General features: G+C 49.5%; 1 protein-coding gene across 6 annotated transcripts in view; it reads left to right on the top strand.

Moving 5' to 3' along the window:
- SNX29 (sorting nexin 29) overlaps window positions 1–18,449 on the top strand; it is a 401,127-nt gene that overhangs the window by 269,365 nt on the left and 113,313 nt on the right. For all 6 annotated transcript variants that reach the window (XM_084763168.1, XM_084763169.1, XM_084763172.1 and 3 more), the window contains one exon: window positions 12,885–13,001. In XM_084763168.1, coding sequence (XP_084619294.1) covers window positions 12,885–13,001 — 117 coding nt within the window. The remainder of the gene's footprint in view (window positions 1–12,884; window positions 13,002–18,449) is intronic.

An 18,449-nucleotide genomic window follows, 5' to 3' on the forward strand; every position in this document is an offset into this window, starting at 1 on the left:
GAGGCTTATGTAAGGAGAAGTAGGCGAAGACATTTGGGCAGATGGAATGAGGGTGCAGAGGCAAGAAAAGAATGGGAGAAGATCAGTGTGGACTTCGGTCAGGAAGGGTGGCAGAGCTCAGCCTACATGGAAGAGCCTGTGATCATGAGGCTCACCACCTCATGAGGTCTGTCCTTTGGGGGGCTGAGTGCTGCCACTGGGAGGTTTAGCATTTGTTTCATTTCAGTTTTTCTGTGAGATAGGCCCTTGCTATGTATCTAGGCTGGCCTTGAATGAGTTGCCCTCCCTCCTTAGCCTTTAGAGCACTGGGATTACAGGTGTGTGCCGCTGTGCCTGGCTTGGGGATTTGCATTTGTGTTAAACTGGAGCTCAACATTGGCCCAGGAACTAGGAGTCAGGGATATCCACTTGACATGAGCCTTTTATGTGCACAGTGTGAGGGACTGAGTGCCTGGGGGGCTGGATGCCTGGGGTTCACAATAAGGTGAGAACTGCTGGCACCCTTTATCTCAGTGAGCTCACAGGGTGAAGACCAGGCAAGGTGCAAGCTGATGGTAGAAGCCATTCTGCAGCAGATGTATAGCTCATAGGAGCCGAAGGCAGGCCACTCATGCCCACTAGGAAGCAGATGAGGAGAGCTACAAAGGCAGGCCACTCATGCCCACTAGGAAGCGGCTGTGGAGAGCTACAGAGGAGAGGGTGTTGAAAGTGATAGGTGCTATTCACTGGGATACTGAGTACAGATCCTGTGTGGTCAAAGCAGGAAATCGTGACAAGACAGAGCAGCAGGCCCCTTGTTTCAATTATAGAGAAAAGAGGCAGAAAGTGCTTCAGGCACATCAGGGCCCAATCTAAGGCTGTGGGACGTTGGTGGTACATCTAATTGAGCTTAGATAAGCTCAGAAGGCAAATGACATACTTGAAAGCTCCTGGTGCCTCTGCTGAAAAGCATTTCCTTGTCTTGAGAGCTGACCCTGTCTATACCGCATGCTCAGGTTGCCTGAGTACCAGCATGACGGGGCGCTGCTCTGCTGTGTTTCTTCTTCCTGGCCTCTATTGTGCCTGCCCTTGCCTCTGTAGGCTGTGTTCTAGCTGCTTTTCCTAGAAATCCTCATGCACAGTTGCAGTGTCTCCTCTGTGACTCCCACTGCTCCCTGGCATGGACACCATCATCCTCTTTTGGAAAGTTGGACTTAAGGTGCAAGACATCCAGCCGGCTGCCCTGGATCTGGAAGTTGGTGGAGGAGATGTGCCTCCATGTGACCCACCCACCTTCGAAGCTTGTGTCCCTTCTGTTTCTACACTCCTCTGCTTTCTAAGAAGACTTAGGGTTGGAATGTGTCTCTGGTGTCTGTTTTATGATCCCCCCCCCAAAGAAATTGCCATCAGCCAATAGAAAAAGTGCACAGTGGGCCTTATGTTTTGTGTGGCTGGGTACTCTGAAAACAGAGGGGTTGCGGGGCAGTGGCCCAGTCAGTTCTCCATGGTGTGATCTTTCATTGCTGCCTGCAGTGCCTGGCTTGTCCATCCATCCTGTGAGTTCTGAGAATTGATGGTACCAGATGTTGCTTGTGTGCTCCACAAACAATGTTGAGCCCAGCCCAAGCCTGGCATGCACCAGACTCTGCCTCATGGGAAACATGCCTGTAGAAAGAGCCAAGGACATGTGACTATTGCTCTTCTCTAGAAAGGTGGGAAAATGGCACCTTCAGTCCCATACAGAGCAGCTGCCCAAGCCAGGCTGAATGGAGAGTTCATGATCCAGACCCAGGAGGCCAGCAGGCACTGTCAGCCATCACTCGATGAAAGTCTGCTCAGCAGGCTGGCCAGCTGACCATAGAAATGTCTTTTCTAGCTTGTAGCCCAGCCGGTATTCCTTCTCTTGTCTCCTGAAAAAAGGTTGCTTCCACTGGGTGTAGATCATTACTGGGTTTAGATCATCATGGTGTAGGTCATCCACTAAGTGTAGAGTGTCACTGTGTGTGGATCTTTCCCTCGGTGTAGACTACCACTATGTGTGGATCTTTCCCTGGGTGTAGATCATCCACTGGGTGTAGAGTGTCACTGTGTGTGGATCTTTCCCTGGGTGTAGGTTATCGACTGGGTGTAGAGTGTCACTGTGTGTGGATCTTTCCCTGGGTGTAGGTTATCCACTGGGTGTAGAGTGTCGCTGTGTGTAGATCTTCCCTTTGTATAGGTTAACCCCTGGGTGTATATCATTACTGGTGTGGGTCACCCATTGTGTAAGCAGCTCTGGAGTTCTATTGGTTGTCTGTGTTTAGCATTTAAAATGCCTTTAGGTCCAATCTGTTTTCTGCTGTGTTGTTTACTTCTCTGAAGGTGGTGGAACCTAGGAGAGTAGAGCCTAAAGATAAGGTGGACTAAAATCTCATGTGATAGTCAACTTCATTCAGAGCATCAGACATTGTATACTCTGAGGGTTAAGGAGAGTCACCTGGCTGGGCATGGTGGCACATGCCTTTATTCCCAGTACTCGGAGGGCAGATGCAGGTGGATCTCTGTGAGTTTGAGGCCAGTTTGGTCTACAGAGTGAGTTCCAGGACAGCCAAGGCTACATAGAGAAACCCTGTCTTAGAAAAACAAAGTCACCTGGGTTCTATAAAAAGCAGGCTGAATAAGCCATGTGAAGCAAGCTAGTAAGCAGGACCCATCCATGGCCTCTGCATCAGCTCCTGTCTTCAGGTTCCTGCCATGATTGAGTTCCTGTCCTGACTTCAGTGATGGACAGTGATGTGGAAGTGTAAACCACATAAACCCTTTCCTCCCCAACTTGTTTTTTGGTCATGGTGTTTCATCAGAGCAATAGAAACCTTACCTCAGGTACCTCAATCTCTCCTTTTGCCCTTTATCTGGAGGTGTGTTCTCTTTCTGGTGGCTCCCACTGTTTCCTTGCCCTCCGCCATTGTCCTTCATGGCTCTGGGCCAGAAAGGAATCCATAGTGTTTCAGTGGATCCATCTGTAATGACAGATGTATACTTCTTCCCAATTTTCTTCTAGAGAAGTAAAAATAGGGCAGGTTAATGTATCAGCTGCTTATTTCCTTCTGCAGTAAAACCAGGGAGGTTAGGGTGTGCACAAGTGTGAGTCTGTTGCTGGAAATAATCCTTCAACATAAGCAGAATCTGTAATGATATTTAAGGGTTTATGATGAATCAAAACAGCCAGTTCCACCTGTTGGGCTGAGGAAAAAGAAGTATTAATAGATTGATGAGTGTCTGGACCATGAATCCCTCTAAACCACAGGTGAACCATCAATATAATTAGCATCTGTCTGTGGAGTGGGAGAAGGTTGGACAATTTTTGTAACCACAAATTCAGTTCATATTAGAAAATTCCATAGCTTTCCAGCTGGATAGTTATTTCCTATCCTTCTTGGTGATGTCCAGGCCTGTGCTGACACTGAGGGCCATGTCTGGGTCTGTAGACCTACCACAGCCAGTTGGTGTCTGTGGCTTGTGTTACCAGTGAAGGCTATATGGATGCCTATGGTATGGGTTGCTGCCTCAATCCATGTTGATGTCTGTGGGCTATGCTGCCACTGGGGCCATGCTGATCTGAGTGGCAAGTGCTGGCACCTAAGGCCATGGTGATGCCAGGGCCTGCGCTGCCTTTGAGGGTATGGTACTACCGCAGCTCAGGTCTGTGTTGATGTCTGTGGCCCGTGTTGCCACCAAAAGCTATTTGGATATTTATGTCTGTGCTTTAGCCTTGAAGCCATGTTGAAGTCTGTGGGCTGTGATGGTGCTGGGGGCTCTAGTGATGTGAGTGGTCTGCGCTGCACCCTGACACCATGGTGATGTCTGTGGTCCAGGCTGCCTCTGAGGGCCTTGTCTGGGTTGTGGTCCCACTACAGCCAGGGGTTATGTTCATGGTCTGTGCTATCACCAAAAACCACATCCAACCCATTTTCATGTTCCCGCAGACTGTGAGGAACAAGGGAGCTACTTTTGCAGTGATAAAAATGATTGCAGATGCAAAGTTGAGAAAGAGTGTAGGCTCTGTTTTTTAACAATTAAACTTTATTATATAACACAACTAGCTTATACAAGATGGAAAAAAGGTTAAAGGGAAAAAAGAGTGAACCTTCCGGCATCCGTTCCATGGGACGGGTCCTTAGGTGTCTCCGGCCTGCGTGCTGGTCCAGCCTGTTCACTGATCAATGTGCTCTGAACTCGCTGTTGCTCTCCTTCCCCCCTGCCTGTGTCACGTGTGAAAGGCGGTCTCCTTCTCCCATTGAGAGTCGATTAGAAAGACAATAGTTCAGGTGGAGTCCCCAGGTCTGCTTCCTGAATTCCAGGCCCAGGATGGCTCCACTCAGTCTATCACAGAGTATCCATGGAGTGCCCAAGGGTAAAGCCCACCAAGACTGCTTTCACCTGTGACAAAGCTTACAGTCTTTCCCATAAAAGAGGGACATGGAACGCTTCTGTGACAAATCCTACCCTGTTCCCAGTGGCATCGATATGGCCTTAGGTGGCAGCACAGAGCATAGACGGCCCCATTGCTTTCCGTGGTAACACAGGCCATGGACATCAGCATGGCTCCCAGGTACAGCAGGACCAAAGACCCAGACATGGTTGCCAATGGCAACATGGACCATGGACCTCACTGTGGTTTCTGGTGGAAGAATAGAACACTGACATCAACCGGGCCCTCTGCCACAGCAGAGGCCATGGACACCTTCATAGCCTTTGGCAGCAGCACAGGTCTTGGACAACATGGGCCACAGATACCAACATGGTCCTGTAAGACCCCCAGCACGGTGGTCTTAACGTGGAGACCCCCACCAAGAACCAGCGAGACCAAGGTTTCGGTTGCAACACGCAAGAGGCTTTATTGCAGGGGGTCGGGTACCCGGGCGTCTCAGTCTCTGGAGAGGCTGGCGCGCCAAGCGAGTCTTTCAGGGGCCTTTTATAGGGATTTTAGCGGGAAGCGCGGGTACAGAAGCGAGAAGCATAGTTACAGGGCTCTGATTGGTAAATTTAAATGAGGCGAGGTTATGGCCCGGTCATCAGATGGGCTCTAGGAACAGGGGAGTTTACCCGTTCTCTGGGCCAGGTGGCCGACCATAAATATCTTGTTTGACAAGGACAACTGTTTTTGTTATCTCAGCATGCTTTTATCTTTCTCCTCTGGGCCCCAGGCCTCATCTTATCCCGGGAACCTATTATTCTAGTCTTGCCTTGCAAGATAGCGTTACTGGTGCTATGCTTGCTATGGCGGGTGTACAGGGGAGGGGGTCTTACAGTCCCTGGCAGAAGTCTGGCTCATGAACATCAGAATGGTTTCAGACGGCAGCACTGATAGACCATGGATATCTGCATGCCCTTTGGTGGTAATGTGGGGCACAGCATTAACTTAGCATCTGGCTGCAGCAGGACCATAGACCCCAGCATGGCCCTTGGTGGCAGCACAGTCCATGGACATCAGCATGGGTTCAAGTGGTAACATAGGCCACGGACATCCACATGGCCTTTGGTGGTAACATGGACCATGGGCATCAACATGACCGTCTAGCTGTAGCAGGACCACAGACTCAGACATTGTCCCCAGTGGCAGCATGGATCATGGACATCAACCCGGATTGGGTGGTGGCACAGACCATGGACCTAGACATGGCTCCTGGTGGCAGCATGGACCACAGACATTGACATGGCCTCAGGCAGAAATACAGGCTGTGCCCATAAACATGGCCTCTCGTGGTAGCTTGGGCTTTGGACATCAACATGGTGCCACCTCTCTCCAGTGCCTATGCATCACTCTGTTCCTCAAAGCAGCTGCTCCTAGGTCCTGTGGCTGGGTGGCTGTCGCCATCTTTGATTACAGCCATGTGTCAGGTTTTCATCTTCAGTGGCAATGGTGTGCTCCAGATCTAGATCTTTGTTGGCAATGGTGTGCTCTGGGATCTGGATCTTTGTTGGCAATGGTGTGGTCCAGGATCTGGATCTTTGTTGGCAATGGTGTGCTCTGGGATCTGGATCTTTGTTGGCAACGGTGTGCTCTGGGATCTGGTTCTGCAGCACTGGCCCCAGATTCAAACCTAGGCATCTGTATTACATGCCATGTTGGCTGTTTGTAAAACTACCCCATCTTGCCTTTCTAATGTGATGACCATAGAGCTTGAACTGTGAGAGATGTAGCTATAAAATGGAAAACTGTGCTCTTGTTTCTGGTAATATAAACTCACTTAATGCTGTCATGTAACTGGCACATGGTGCCATTAGGTAGATGTAGAGATTGAGGCACACAGTGGTCACACAGCATGTGGTTGTCAGATAAGCTCATCCAACTCTGTGCTAACCCTTCGAAGCAGTGTCCCTTGCTGCTCTTGAATGTGCTGTGCACCGCTGCTGCCTGTACTTGGATGTGCTGTGCACCGCCACTGCCTGCACTTGAATGTGCTGTGCGCCACCGCTGCCTGCACTTGAATGTGCTGTTCATTGCTTCTGCCTGCACTTGAATGTGTTGTTCATTGCTTCTGCCTGCACTTGGATGTGCTGTGCATCACCGCTGTCTGCACTTGGATGTGCTGTGCACCGCCACTGCCTGCACTTGAATGTGCTGTGCGCCACCGCTGCCTGCACTTGAATGTGCTGTTCATTGCTTCTGCCTGCACTTGAATGTGTTGTTCATTGCTTCTGCCTGCACTTGGATGTGCTGTGCATCACCGCTGTCTGCACTTGGATGTGCTGTGCACCGCCACTGCCTGCACTTAAATGTGCTGTGCACTGGCTCGGCCTGCTGCTGTTCCTGTGTACAGGTGTTTGTGTCCACAGCTTATAACTTATACAAATAAACCTGCCCTATCCCCTTGCAGGGGTGAGGCTTTGTTCTCCTTAGTGGACTCATCTCACATTTACATGAGTACTGTTTGGTATGAGAAAGGGACTCTCAGGGGAGAAAAGCAGTCTTGATGTTCATAAAAGTTAATGTTTTTCATTTACTGTTTCTCCTTTGAAACTTAGACCTAATTTATTGAGCTGTGGTTGAAATATTCAGTAGGTCTCTGTGTATTCTTTCCAAAAGAATAAGATTTAAAATGCACACTGGCCTCTCCTGACTTCTTAGAGACAGTCAAATATGACAAAGAGGCCCATGATTTTAAAGTTTGCTTCTTTTCATAAAGAGCCCGAGCTTCTCAGTGTCCTGCAAAATTAATGTGTAAGCAGCACTTGAGGTGAAATAGTTTCAAGAGAAGACTCAGGACCCAGGAGCATGTGATCTTATATAACACGCTGGGCCAGATAGCTGATTCCTTAGAATAGTAATCGGCAATCCCAGAGTGGACACACTGCCCCAGGTGGCTTCTCAGAAGTCATCTCTCATCCGGCTTCAAGGCTGATCAGCAGGCTGGAGCCCATGTCTCCTGTGATGAGTGTGGGTAGGAGGCATGGGGTTGGCCCTATCTCTACAGGGAAGCCTTTGTCCTGTCCTCAAGCCTCCTCAGTTTATTGTCACGTCCCCGGGACCCTTCCCCATATTAAGTGAGTGCCTCTCTTCCACACCTCCAGAGACCTCAGCACTGGTGCTGTGCCCTTGGCCACACTGCACGCTAAGGCTCTGAGTCAGGTTCTGAGCCACTAACATCCAGAACCAGATTAGCATACGTTGGCTTAGTTGTTGTTTGTTGAATGAATTCATGGCTGGATAAGTGAATGTGGAGATGGTTTCAGAATGGAGCAGCAAATACATTGGGCATCACAGAGCAAGGCAGTGGATGAGAAGAGGCGCAGGGCTGGCTGTGCACGCACTCCTGAGTCACTAGTTCTGACTGTCTCCTGCCTTTGTAAACTTGTTTCCACACCTGTTGGATGGGGTCAAAGCGAGAATGTAGATGCCAAAAGAGAGGATAGCATGGCCGCTTCCTAAAGCACACACTGGATGCTCAAGTTCCCCCTTAGCCTAAAGCCTGTAGACTGCATCAAATATGATGATAGCATCAGCAGTCTGCTTCAGAGTGACAGTGGTGGGGATGGGGAGGAGACTAGGGCTGAGCAGCTCCGAGAACCAGGTATACAGAGGGACACTGCGTTATTCTGTGCATACTCAAACTTCAGAAAACCTTCAGTAGTTTCCTGTTAAATTATTTTTAGGCTGATGCAGAAGACTGAGGAGGCAAGTAGAGGAGGGGAGGGCTGCTGCCAACCAGATGAGTGGCTGCACCCCTGATACTCATCTGTGCGTCTCCCTACTTAGCAAAGCTCTACTCAAAATGTAGTTTATTTCCCTTTCTGCTTTGTGCATCCATCCATCCATCCATCCATCCATCCATCCATCCATCCATCCTCCCTCTCCCTAATAACATCCCTGACCCCTGAGTAATAGCAGCTGCTGGGCTTGTATCATTTATTCTATGTCAAACATGGCAGGCTTAGCAAGGGCTATGACATGCAAATAAGACATGGTTGTGTGGCAGCCCCCGGGGCCTGGGTTCTGAGGCTTCAGACATTACACTAGGCACTAGTCTGCTCCTGTTTTACATGACAGAGAGGTGAGGTCTGTACTCGCACTTGCATTGTTGCAGTAGTGGACACTAAGACCCATGCTCTTCTTTTTACACAAGGCTTCCGTACAGGTGTAGCGCACTGTGCTAGGTAGCCGGCCATCATGCATGCCAGTGGGCAGTGGCCTCCTGGACTGTCACAGTCCTGATACAGGGCGCAGAGGTCGCTCAGCCCCTCTGACCTTCCTTGTGATTGCCTCTGATGACCCTAAGCCCGTGTGAAGTGTATTCCTACTGGAACAGTTATGGAGGGCCAGTGGAGGAGGACCCTTCTGTTAATTCAGCACACAGTTTACCTGGTGCCACACAGTGGTGGTAATTAGAACCCATTACAAACATAAAACATCAGTTCAGCCATGCCTGTGAAACCAGGTCAAGAATTGCTTTAAAAGCCTTGTCTGGTCTCTCCTTTCAAAAGCCCTGCCAGCCCTCTAGGCTTGCTCACAGAGAGAAGCTATTGATTTCTAAGGACCCTGGGATGGCTGGCAGCTCTGCAGGGCCTCGCCTCCTCCCTAGCACAGAAAGCCTTTTCCAGCCTGAGCAGCAGGTGGCTAAGGACAAGGAGGAGGAGGAGGAAGAGAAGAGGAAAAGGATGGAAGAAGGCAAGGCTGCCACCAATAGCAAATGCTGCCTGGGCATGTGTCTCAGCTAGGCTCAGTCCTTTGACTGGCTTATCTACTCTGCGTCTGACAGGACCACTTGTGGCATTTAACTCATTCTAACGACTCATTCACTGCACAAATACATATAGACCGTCCTTCAGGCTCCATTTAAACACCATGCATCAGCTGGGGGCTTGGGGTTAGAGGATGCTAAGTGTTTGCCCAGGGTGAGACACAGCCTGGCAATGGGTGGAAGAGAGGAACAGACTTGAGAGAGGTTGAGGACATTGGTCCTGCAGACCAAGGTACCGCTAGGGAGCGCTGATGAACACCTGTCTAATGGGCCACAGCTACCAGCATCTACGAAGTGCCCCCAAGTGTAGCCTTTGGGGACATTAACTGACTGCTACCTTCCAAACCTTTGGAAATTTCTGGTGTTGTTTCTTCTGTTTTAGGGACAAGAGACTGAACCCCAGCAAGGAGACAGTAAGCTGCCCAGGGTCACAGCCAGGGAGGGGGCAGGTGGACCTAGATGGCCGTGGAATCTGTGATGCTGAGAGCTATCCTGGTAGTCTGAAGATGGTGCAGACCCATGCAGCTGCAGGGAGCCTCCTCCTTTCTCTTGAGGGAACGGCCCTCAACTCAGCAGTGGCCTCTAGTTTCTGGCTGGTTTTGCTTTCTTTCTCTTAATCAGTTTTTCAGAAACCATGAGGAAATTGTCACTAATAACTGCTGTTTTAATATTGATTTTGGCTCTGTGGACTTCGCACAGCATCATGAACAGATGACAAGAGAGGCTGTTCATCACCTTTTCATGAGGCTGTGCATGAAGAGCGAGGGTCAGGACTGGGGACCTGGTGGCAGCACTTCAGACAGGGGAGTGAGAATTATTGACACCTGTCTTACAGGCCTCTGTCAGCTCTTTAGCTCATACCAGGCCCCTCCTTTTTCAGTTGGGATGTCAGGAGGGGTAAATCTGCATTTTCCAGAATGGAACCTACCAAGTAATTATGATCAGCTTGATCATGGACTATTAGTCTGTACCATGAAGGACAAACCTGCAACCTTACCACAGAAGAGGTCGGCGTCCTACTAGGCTTCAAATATTTGTGCAGGGATCAGAGATTTGTGCGAAGGCCACCGAAGCATGGGTTCAAATCTCTGCCCTGCCTCTTCTGACCCTGACACTGTATCCCCCTACAGTGTCCTTTTCTGTGAGGAATGGTTGCCTGCCCCACAGGAAGGGGCACTAGCTCCATAAGCCTCTGGCGGCCACACCTGCAGACTTGCCAGAGCAGCTGGTGCTGGCTGTTTTAACTAGCCAGGTGCCATGCAGTGTTTGCAGAGAAGAGTTCTGCCAACAGCTACTGCAGACAGGACCAGAAGACAGCATGTGGATTTCACCTCCTAGACAGATCCTGAGGCATCTGAGCACATGTCCCTGCTTGTCACTAGAAGAGCTTCAGTTGCTACTGAAATTTGGGGCTTGTCTTGGTCTTAACCAAGATGCCTCGTTTTGTTACTTGGAGGGCAAGGCGTGGTTAATTTGAATGTGACGATATTGAGAACTTTCTAGTATAAAAGGAAATGCCAGAGGCTTTTTTACAATCATAATTCTTTTGTGATTTGGCAGGTAATTATGGTAACTCTGGGGTTCTCACAGATTTAAAAGCTCCTGTCTAGCCCTGTTGTATTTGAAGATCACTGTCCTTCATGCTCCAACTTGAAGGAATCACTCAGCTTCCTGAAGCTCTGAAAGTAGCATCTTCCAAGCTCTCCCCTTTCCTCCTGACTACAGTCGGGAGCATCTGACCCAGCATCAAAGGAGACGTGTGTCTCCCCTGCCTTCCTACTTCTTGCCATGCCAGCAGGTGGTTAACAGCATGGCGGCTTGCTTTGGGGGACAGTGGGCCTCCAGACTGCTGTTCCAGTTTTGTCTGTGGCATTTTTCCGTCTGACTTCTCAAGGCTTTCCTCTCTGACCTCTCCTCCATGTCTCTTGACTCTCACTTCCTTGGGCATTTACCCTGCCTCTCACATGTGACTATGGAAGAACACTGTGTCATCCAAGGGGAGTAGGTTGGAGGGCATCTGTTCTCTCATCCGCAGTCTTGGAGTTCCACTGTGCTAGGGTAGATATGGTGGGTTCATGGGATGCTTTAGTTCTGTGACAGTGGGATCTGTTTGTGACTCACGTTCCCCCCACTGAGGTTCTCCAAGTCCACAAGTTGCTCCTCGTCGTATTTGGGTTTGTGAGTAGTTATATGAGAAGTCAGCTCATGCGGCCTATGTAAGCTGTAAGCTGTTTATCTGAGTGCTTGTGTGAGGAAATGGCAAACTCCAAGTGAGACAGGGAGCTTGCACTCACAGACCAGCCTCGGAACAGTGAACATCAAAATGTAATGGTGACGTTATTCCAATCAGGTCTTGTGTCTTCAGTTTCATCGGCTTTTCACCCCGATGTTCCCACTGAAGAGCGAGCTTTGTCTGATATAGTCAAAACCACTGTTGTGGCTGCCAAAGGGAGCTAGGCTTTGACAGCCCACAGTGTAAACATTTATGGAAAATTGTTGTATTACTCTGACTCCTACAGCAAAACCCAACAAAGGCCCGCTCCATGCTAGGAAGAGAGAGTGACACCTGTTTGAAGCTTGCATTTCATGGGAGCACATTAGCAGGCCCCTCAGCAGTAATGCAGCAGCTTGTCCTGATAAAGCTCTGGGAGGACCTGCAGGCATTATTGGTGATGTGATATGTGTGACTTATCCATCCCCACATTGTTTTAAGGCATCTTTGGTGTCGTTTTCACTTAGTGTTTCATATTCTTGGTGAGGTTGGCATGTTGGGGACATTGGACACCATAAAAAGGGGATCCACAGAGCATCAAGTGAACAGAATGTGTTCTGTGTTCTATGTACAGAATTGTCAGAGTCAATAAACACACACACACACACACACACACACACACACACACACACACACACATCATACTGAAAATGAATCCTGTCATGGGTCGCTCAGGAGGAAGGATGGTTGGTGGCTGGCTGGCTCACTGACTATGTGGTAGTGTGTATTGGCATCCCAAGTCCTTAAATGGCCTATTAAAGAATACTTCCTTTCCCTCTGATTAGTGGGAGAATGCTCATTAATTACTAAGAACTTACATAAGGAAAGTAGAAAGAACAGGAAGAAATCCTCCCTGAATTTCAGTATCCTGGCGTCTTTCTTTTTGCACATGTTGTCTTTGTAATAAAGAAAGTTACTCCTTTTTGCTTCTTGAGGTGGGAGTTAGGCCAGTGATTCACTGCCTGTGCTCCTCCCTCCCTCCTCTGATAGCCTACCATGGTTTAGAGGAGAGCTTGCCCAAGGACTCAATGGATGGAACTGCACCACTAGCTGGGGCATCATCATGATTATTGGTTTGTTTACTTTTGCACTGCTAAGTGTTGAACCCAGGTCTCATGCATGATAGGTAGTTACCGCACTGCTGAGCTACACCTTCAGCCCCAGCGGGAGCATACTGGACAAGCATAACTCAGATGACAAAACAAAACTGCCCCTCTAGAAGTGGAGTTAAGGTTTGTCCAACACTGTCATCTTCTGACTATAAACTGCCAAACTCACCACCTCAAACAAGGTTGCATGCTGCTGGGCGCACAGGGCCATGGTCTCTGGCAGGAAGGAGACTGCCGGGAGCAGGGTTCGGCATGGGCAAGGGTTGCTCCTGAGGCTGACAGTGTCGCGCTTGTCTGTTCCAGGTGGCCGAGATGCACGGGGAGCTGATTGAGTTCAACGAGCGTCTACACCGGGCCCTGGTGGCCAAGGAAGCCCTGGTGTCCCAGATGAGGCAGGAGCTGATCGACCTCCGAGGCCCGGTGAGTGCTCCCCACCAGCAAGCAGGTGCTCGGTCTCCCTGTGGGTGCACCAGGCTTCTGCTACCCACAGCCCCACTTCTGGGCTAGGTCATCCCTGATCGTGTCGGTGACCTAGAAAAGTGCAGGCCCTGAAAGAGTGCACACCTTGCTCCACCATGCAGCTTCTCCAGGTCCGCTTTTGGTGGGCACTGCAGCCATATTACATGTCCCTCCCCCTCGCTGTGGTCTGAACTGGCTCAGAGCCTTGCTCCATGTGTCTGTGCTCTGCTGCATGGACGGATGCCCACCGTCAGCAGACACGCTTGCCTTTGTGTTCTTAACTTGTACCCAGGTAGTCTGCGGCGTGGATCTTTTAGCTGCTTTTTCCCCCCTCTATAGTTTGGTTTGAGGAGCACCCCGTATTCGCTGAGTTATAGGGCTTTTCCTCTTCTCCGTTGACATATCTGGTCATGTGATAGTGTATTGAGGGGCTGACGTGTGAATTCTGGGATCCCTGCTTTTCGTTGCATAGAGAGTAGTGATTTCACCTCCTCACACATTTACTTGGTTTCTTGTACTGCACTATGAGCAAGCTGGGCTGCTGGCTCTTCCACGCATGCCCACCACAGCCGCATGTTTACTTAAAAACTTGGCGTACAAAACACCAAGTTCCAAAGGCTGGCAGAGGTAGTGTGCTCTCTCCAGTAGCTGCTGCCACGGGCAGCTCTCAGCAGCTGAGGACAGCTTTATTTCAACATGCCACTTCTGGTCTCCCTCTTCTGTGTTATTTGAGTCAAATGCTAAGCAGACTTTTGTCTCTGGTCATCTCACTGTGTACATATGTCTGAAAATAAGATAATGCTATTCTAGTTTGTGTATAGCATTTGGTTGGTGTTTCTGGGAGGCCTGCTCTTTTCTGAGGAGAAGCAGAGGGAAGTGGATCTGGGGGACAGGGGAGGTGGGAGGAAAGACTGGGGGAGGGGAATGGGGAGCTGCAGTAGGATGGAATATATGACAGAAGAATAAAAAAAAAACTTTAAAGGAGCCAGTGTGGTGCTGCATGCTTTTAATCCCAGCACTCAGAGAGGCAGAGGCAGGCGGATCTCTGTGAGTTCGAAGCCAGCCTGGCTACAAAGCAAGTCCAGGACATCCAAGGCTGCACAGAGAAGTCCTGTCTCAGGAAAAAAAAAATCTTTAAAAAACAAGAAAATGTAAATGCTATACCATTCTCACCCTTTACGTCCACTAATTCTATAGCAGCATGTATCAGTATTCAAATGGTCAACTAATTTGTTTTAAATAGGTTTTAAAATTTGGGTTCTACATGAGGCTCTCACTTTATAACTCATTGATTGCCTCTTAAGTTTCTTTCTCATAATTTGAAAATGCTGGTAAATGTGCCTAAGTCATTGGGAACATTTCAGGCAGACAGCCCAGTAGTGTACCTTCCTGTGTTGTACAGCACCTCAGCTGTTCTTCTCTGAAGACTGACCACTCTCCCCACCCGAGATAAAATACTCGTCCTTCCCTCCCTTCTCCCTCCCTCCTTCCCTCTCTCCCTCCTCCCTCCCTCCCTCCCTTCCTTCCTCAGCCTTCTCTATCCACCATCCTGCCTTTGGGAATTTGACTTTTCTCTTACACTTTGTCTTTGGGTCCTCCCTGGTCTCTGTTGTTCCCTGGAGTTGGTTTATGGACAACACTAGGTCATTGGAGTTTTGCGCTAGTTTCCCTGATGGCGTCTCTGGGTGGTGGTGTCTCACATGCTCCTCCTACTTTGGTTTCTTTAAGCTGGCATTGGGTCTAGATGTGTGGAATTGGCTTCGCTTCACTGATGACGTAACTCTGGTTGGACTGTTTCTTCTCAGCAGTCCCACAACTGTCTCTTCATGATGGCAGCATCCGTCTTTTGTTATCCCTAGGCCGCTTGCCACATGTCTCCATCAGGTCAGTGCCTCACCTTCTTGATGCCTGTGTAGCCCCATCAATGAGAAAGGACAGTGAGTGATGAGTCTAGGGGTCTAGGTGCTAACCTCTGTCTCCCATGAATAGGGCAGGTCCTCATGATGCTCCTGTTTCCATGTCTAGCTTTGAGTGCTCCAGCCTTGCAGGGCTGCCTGACGAGGGGACCATGGGCAGACAGGAAGTGAGCAGTGGCCCATTTTTTTATTTTTAGCATAGGCCCAGTTTGAACTGGGTGGCATCCTTTATGATGCCGCTCTGGATGCTTTGACTGAGAGCAACTTCAGTGCCTCTTTATTACTGTGAAGGCTGAAGACAGTGAGCCCCACCTGTGTAGACTGTGGACTGCTGGTCTGAGTGCTTGGCAGTGACTGAGCGGCTGTTACTGCCCAAGCATAATGTGCTGCCTGTAAGCATGAGTTTGTTGTTATTGCCCAACTCTGCCTAACAGGGCGTTACCGGCTGTGACCCCTATAAACAGAAGACGAAACAGGCCTAGAAGTGAAGTCACCTACCCACTGTCCCTCCGTGAGGAGTGGCAGGGCTAAGTCTAGTTTTAAAGACTGGATTTTCTTTAACAGTTAAAAATGCCAACCTTTTTGGGTTCTTCAAAACAAGCCATGGATTTTGATAAGGCTTAGTTTTCTCATACTTTGTTAAACTGGGCTAGGAAGATTGTTCAGTGGCTAAGAGCGCTTGTTGCTCTTGCGGAGAACCCAGATTTTGTTCCCCACATCCACATGGTGCTTTACAGACATCTCTACCTCCTTCTCCAGGGGATCTGATGCCTTTTGACCTTGAGGGCACCAGGCATGCTCATAGTGCACAGACATGCACATAGGCAAAGCACTCATACACATAAGTTAAAAGAAATAAATCTAATAACCTGTGTGAAGTGACTGAAAGGATGGAAGATTTATTGGGGTTCACAATTTAAGGGGATATGGTCCTTCATGGTGGCACAGGAGAGCTCATGGCCGTGGTAGTATGAGCTTGAGGTGGTTGGTTATGTGGCATGGACAGCCAGGAAAGAGAGAGGCTGGGATGTGCACCTCAAGCTCCCTCTCCCACCCAGTGACCTGCTTCCTCCCGCTCGATGCCATCTAGTCCCACAGCCTCTCCAAACAGCCGGGGACCAAATGCTTCCACACATGGGCTTACGAGGCTGTTTCACAGCCAAACCATCACATTTACAAACTGAAGCAGCTAACAGGTTAGGAGTTGGCTCAGTCAGTAAAGCGCTTGATATACAAGCAGGAGGACCAGGGGTCGGATCTCTGGCACCCACATAAAGAGCTGGGCACCTCATGTCTGGAATCTTAGCTCTGGGGATAGAGACAGGTGGATCCCAGGAGCTCACTGCCCAGCCAGTAAGTTCCAGGTTTAAACGGATAAGAAACTGAGGAAAATACTTGACATTGACTTGTGATCTCCACACGCATACAAACGTGAATGTGCATTGCACATGTACACACACCTGTGTGCACACACATAGCCCCACGGTTTAAAAGGAATTGGAATGGGAATTAAGAGAAAAGAAACTCTCCAGACCCTTTCCTCTCCATGGCACCATCACTTTCTGACCTATGAGCAGGGAAACTTCCCAGTTGGCTTTACCTTTCCAAGCCTCCTGCATATACTTGTACACTGAAGCAACCGGCGTCTGCTGCGTTGGTTATATATTACTTCTCTCCCATGTCACAAAGCACCCGAGAGATGTTTTCATCTGGCTTTACACACTGATCTATTTAAGGACAGACTTATGCTCCCTAGGGCAGCCAGCCCCTTAATCTAGCTGGCCAGAGCCCTGCTGAGGATTTTGAAGTTTCTCCTTTTTGCTTTTGCAGCAGTGGTAGACAGACATCCTTGTGAAATCCTGCATTTGGATGAAAAGGTTATTTGATGGCTGGTTAGCTTGAGCAGGCCCAGAGCTCTTGCCATGCGGGATTGTGAGGTGTATCTGCTCTACCCGCTGCAGGACAGTTCTGGAAAACCTAGGGGCCACCACCTTGCAAAAGGCCAGAATACAGTAGGTTCTAGTAATCTGCTGAGTGTGCCATAGAAAACCACCCTCTACCATGACTGCATCACCTCCGTGCAGAGGGCTTGGGACTGCTGGGCTTCTGCCATGCATCTAAAGCCCTTCTTCTCAGACCCCAGCCCTTGCTTCTACTGTCGTCTCTGGCTGGAAGGCCATCTGGGCCCAGACTTTACTCTATCTGTTACTTCCTCAGGGAACTCCCCGGATGCTCAGGCACAGGCAGATTCCGTGCCCCGCCCCCTTCTCTGTGTCTCCTTAGCAGGATTGTTGATTGGTCCCCCAAAATAAGTACATGGCTATCATAGGTCAGATAATTAAATGAGTGAGTGAATGTCACTGTTGGTATCCAGGTTTTTCCTGGGCCCCATGACACATGAGCCCATTTCTCTGCCCATGCTGTGCTTCTCGCTAAGACCTGAGTGCTGCCCAGGCTAGCAGTGGCCAGCAGACAGGAGCAAGCACAATGGTAGTCAAGAGCCTGAAGTCTGCTGGGAGGAGGTGGCTGTTGGAATTGTGGCAGGGGTAAGTGGGGGGGGGGGCGGTGTCTTGACATTGTCATTATTGCCTCAGGACTGTCCTGGTCACCTCACCAGAGCACATGGCAGGCAGAGAAGGAAGGCAGTGTTTCTAGTTCGTGTCAAGGCTCTTAGCCTCTCTTGTCATCTGTCACCTTGGTGGGACTCCCTTCAGCCCTTCAGACTTCTCATGTGTCAGGATTCTGCTGTGGTTGGAGCCCGTTTCCATTCTGCCAACTGGAAACATGGCCCAGGGCCTCTTCCTAGATCGACACTCACCATGTGATGGCTGCTCAGCACATGGTCCTGCTCATCATCACTGCATCCTTATAAAGCAGAAGACAGCCACATAGACCAGGTCATAAAAAGATAGGATGTGTGCCTCAGATCCCTCCCATGGGTATTGTTGAACAATATTACACATTTTGAAGATAAGCTACTCATTTGAAGATGGGATTTGGCACTTGTGGGTGAATTGTCTTAGAATAAATATTGCTGTGATGGAACACCATGACAACTTGGCTCACATATCTCAAGTCATAGTCCACTGAAGAAAGCCAAGGCAGGAACCTGGAGGCAGGAGCTGATGAGAGGCCGTGGAGGGTGCTGCTTACTGGGTGCTCCTCAGGGCTTTCCCAGGATTACACCCTGGGAGAATAGTTAAAAGTCACAATGGGAGGGCTCCATAAATGCTGGTGTGTTTCTGTATAAACTGATGACATGACCCCTCTGTGTTATGGTTAAAAGGGATGGTTTTTATTGTAAATATGAGAGTGAACAGCCAGAGCAGAGAGAAAAGGTAGCAACTCAACATGGCCAGCAGACTGGACCTGGCCAGGAGAGAAGCAGGAGTAGAGAGGGAGAGGTGGGGGGAGGAGAGAGGGGAGGGAGGGAGGGAGGGAGGGAGGGAGGGAGGGAGGGAGGAGACTGCTTTCCAAGTTATTCTAGATGTGC

This window comes from Acomys minous, assembly GCF_964271855.1.
Source record: "Acomys minous genome assembly, chromosome: 16".
NCBI lineage: Eukaryota > Metazoa > Chordata > Mammalia > Rodentia > Muridae > Acomys > Acomys minous.